The sequence below is a fragment of the Haemaphysalis longicornis genome, unplaced genomic scaffold (assembly GCF_048455015.1).
Source record: "Haemaphysalis longicornis isolate Haplotype H1 unplaced genomic scaffold, Haemaphysalis longicornis Haplotype H1 scaffold_1, whole genome shotgun sequence".
Lineage (NCBI taxonomy): Eukaryota > Metazoa > Arthropoda > Arachnida > Ixodida > Ixodidae > Haemaphysalis > Haemaphysalis longicornis.
The window spans coordinates 228,193,135-228,196,296 of NW_027526203.1; the positions used below are offsets into that span (position 1 = coordinate 228,193,135).

The 3,162-nt window shown below is 42.7% G+C and overlaps 1 protein-coding gene across 1 annotated transcript in view; it reads right to left on the reverse strand.

The window, feature by feature from the left end:
* LOC144142514 (nose resistant to fluoxetine protein 6-like) overlaps positions 1-2,707 on the reverse strand; it is a 142,590-nt gene extending 139,883 nt beyond the window's left edge. Inside the window, exon 1 of the mRNA XM_077674082.1 lies at positions 1,980-2,707. Coding sequence (XP_077530208.1) covers positions 1,980-2,262 — 283 coding nt within the window. The 5' untranslated portion in view covers positions 2,263-2,707. The remainder of the gene's footprint in view (positions 1-1,979) is intronic.
* Positions 2,708-3,162: the final 455 nt, after the last annotated feature.

Here is a 3,162-nt window from a genome sequence, read left to right on the forward strand (position 1 = left end):
TGAATTTTCAATTATTTATTTCTGCATAAAAAAAAGGCAATCATACCTCATTCGGCACTATAAAACACTGTTAAAACGCCAAACAGCACTGGCAATAAGGACTGCAACTTTGATATATATATATATATATATATATATATATATATATATATATATATACATACAGTAGAATCTCGATAAACGGAAATCGCTTAAACTGAACAGTTGCCTGGAATTTGGTTGGTTTTGTATTCAGATAACGTAAAAAACTCTCGGTAGTCGGAACTAAACTTTCCGCATCACCGTGTAAACGGAATCAGAAATGGAACTTCTTGTGAAATCCACTGGCGTGAGAATCAGCTTTTTACGGTTTCGGCTGTTTCGTTCTTGTTTTTTTTCTTCCTGCATGCTTTTTTAGCCTTGTTGGCCTCGTAAGCCTCGTCTCGTAAGTGGTTAGCCGTGTTACGCAACGAATGCAACATCGCAGTTCTTGTTCCAGTCGTTCGGTCTCGATTCTAGACGCCGAGGCTACAAGGCTCACCTCCTGTCGCCTCGTTCGCGCCATCGTTGTGCTATTCGTCCTTCATTACCACCTTGCCGTCTTCTAAATTCGGTGGCTGGTAAGCACTCGCGAAGTTGAGGCATCTATCCTCCGTGAAGATGCAGTTGCAAGGACTCAAACAAAAATAATTGACGCATTTTGTAGTCCACAGCGACTCATTGTTGCCAAATCAACTTTGTGGATGCTGCGCCTACGCTTCTTGTAGTTTTCTTGCTTTCTGAAAACAATAAGCTACAGTCACTTTCTAGTGGTTAGAGTTCCATGAAATGCCCTTAGAAGTGTGTACGCACATAGATTTGCACCTTAAAACATCTCCCTCAGAAAACGGAACTCCTGTTAAACGGAACTAATTTTTCCGGTCCCTGGAAGTTCCGTTTATCGAGAGTCTACTGTATATATATATATATATATATATATATATATATATATATATATATATATATATATATATATATATATATATATACTCCAATTAACCTAAAACAACACCGGTGGGGTGCACCTTGGCGTGTAACACGTAGCATACTTGAGGAGCAAAGGACGATTTGCGCGCACTGGTGCCGGACTCTAAGACTTCAGAAGTTGAAGGACATGGGCACGGACGGCATCGTTTTCGCAGTTGAACAAAATAATCTAGTGACGGAGTGTGTCCAATGCGTTGCATACACCAACAAAAATTTTGAAAGAGCTTTTTTGAAAGTATTATTATTATTATAGAAAAGGGGTTCATGTTGAACCGTTATAGCCGGTCCTTTGTTTATTCAAGGATTGGTCAGTGGATGATTCGTTGGAGTATATTACAAAAAAAAAACAGAACAACAGAAACAGGTCGGTACAGAAATAGCTCAGTCTGGAGGAGGGTAGATTGTAATCTCCTCTGTCAGACGCGATTCGTTGGAGATATAAGCCATTAGTACAGAGCTGCATGCGTAGTGGCTCCTGTTTAGCGCAAATCAAAGCCTGCTATACTTGTACCGCGGGCGGTGTCGTTTATTTCATCCCCCCTCTTAAAATATTGTCTATGCAGCAGAAAGGCCCACACACCACAGGAAGACTTCGCCGGTCTTCAGAGGATACGCAGAAAGGTCAACAGCGTACTGCAGTTGCTGGTTTAGATGTATGTTTAGTAACCGGCATTTATGGTTACCTCCCAAACGCTACAATTTGCTTATACTCATTAAAAAAAACAAAATGCCTGAATTATCTCTTTCTTCACTTTTGTATCTTGGAAACTGTAAATGTTAAACATATTTCGTTTAGAATTACCTCTATCGTGTTCTATAATGAACCATTTCTCGATTGCTCGCGTGCTGCAAGGAGGTGCTGCAAAAATATCTTCACAATTCTTGGCTCTTATTCTAGCAGAAATTGGTTAAATAAATCCTCTTAGCCAGGCAAGAGTAAACAGCAACTTTATATGAAACGCAAGCGTACTCACGTCTGAGGGCCCAGGGCTTCAAGTTTCGAAATCCTCGCATCATTTTCAGAAGGCCCAAACTGCAAGTTGCGGACACTTCCGCGCTTTGCAGACTCCGCAAGACATCGGGTGGCACCTTCGCGAATACGTCGCTCACCATCCGTCGTACGTTGGCTTCGTACTTGTCGAAGGTCGCTGCCACCGCCGCGTCTTCAGTTTCATTCAGACAGCAGGGCACCACGGCACAAGCTAACGGCACAATCATAATCAGTGAAATCCTCGACATTAATTGGCTCGCGGTCATGGTTCTCTGCGAATCGCCCTGCCGATGCGGCAAAGCAGAGAAACCAAAGAAAAAGAAAACACCTGGAGTGCTACGTATACTCTGAGTGACGCCCACAAATGGCAGGGGGAGGCTTCACGGATTTATAGGATGAACAGTTGTCACGCGCATTGATTAAAATCTCACTTTGCATTTAGAGACCCATAATTTCCAACATTTTGGTTCCCCGCATAATTCATCGGTCCCTTCACTCCGTTTTAGCAAAAATGCACAGTTTAGCTGGTGCTTGCGACACCAATTCGTTTAAGAACGACGAAGAAAACCGAACGCAAGGTCAACAGATAAAACTTCCCCCTTGTAAATCTCAAATACGCGGGAAATTGCGAGGCTGATCGGGCACGTTTCCAGACACCGTCTGCATTGCGCTTTCACCGCTAACTTTCTGGGAGCTACTTGTTTGCTGCCTTTGCTCTTTTGCAATAGCTTCACGGCTGACTACTGCCCCCAGAACAGAAAAACAGGTCCACGCTTCTTGCTTCCCTCTCCTTAGTCCCTCTCCTGCTTGTCAGGCTGAAAGGAATCCTTCGTGCGCCATTCACCGTGGGGAACCTTGAACTCCATCAGATTTGCCATACCCCGGAGGGAGGTCGTTTATGTACAGCATCGCCGATGCAAACGTATTTCCCAAGGATCGAATTAATTTGAAACAAGAAAGGTTCCACCAGATTATCAGGAAGAACGTTTGTGCAAAAGTTTCAATCGGTAATTTTGTAATGGGCAGACGAATGGAAAATATTTTCACTTCAAAAACTGACATAATTTTTTTCTTCTACTCGCGTGTTACCAGAGGCCCCTGATTACATAATTACATGAAAAGCTAAAAAATGCATTGAGGCTATGTAAATGTGTACAGGTACACTT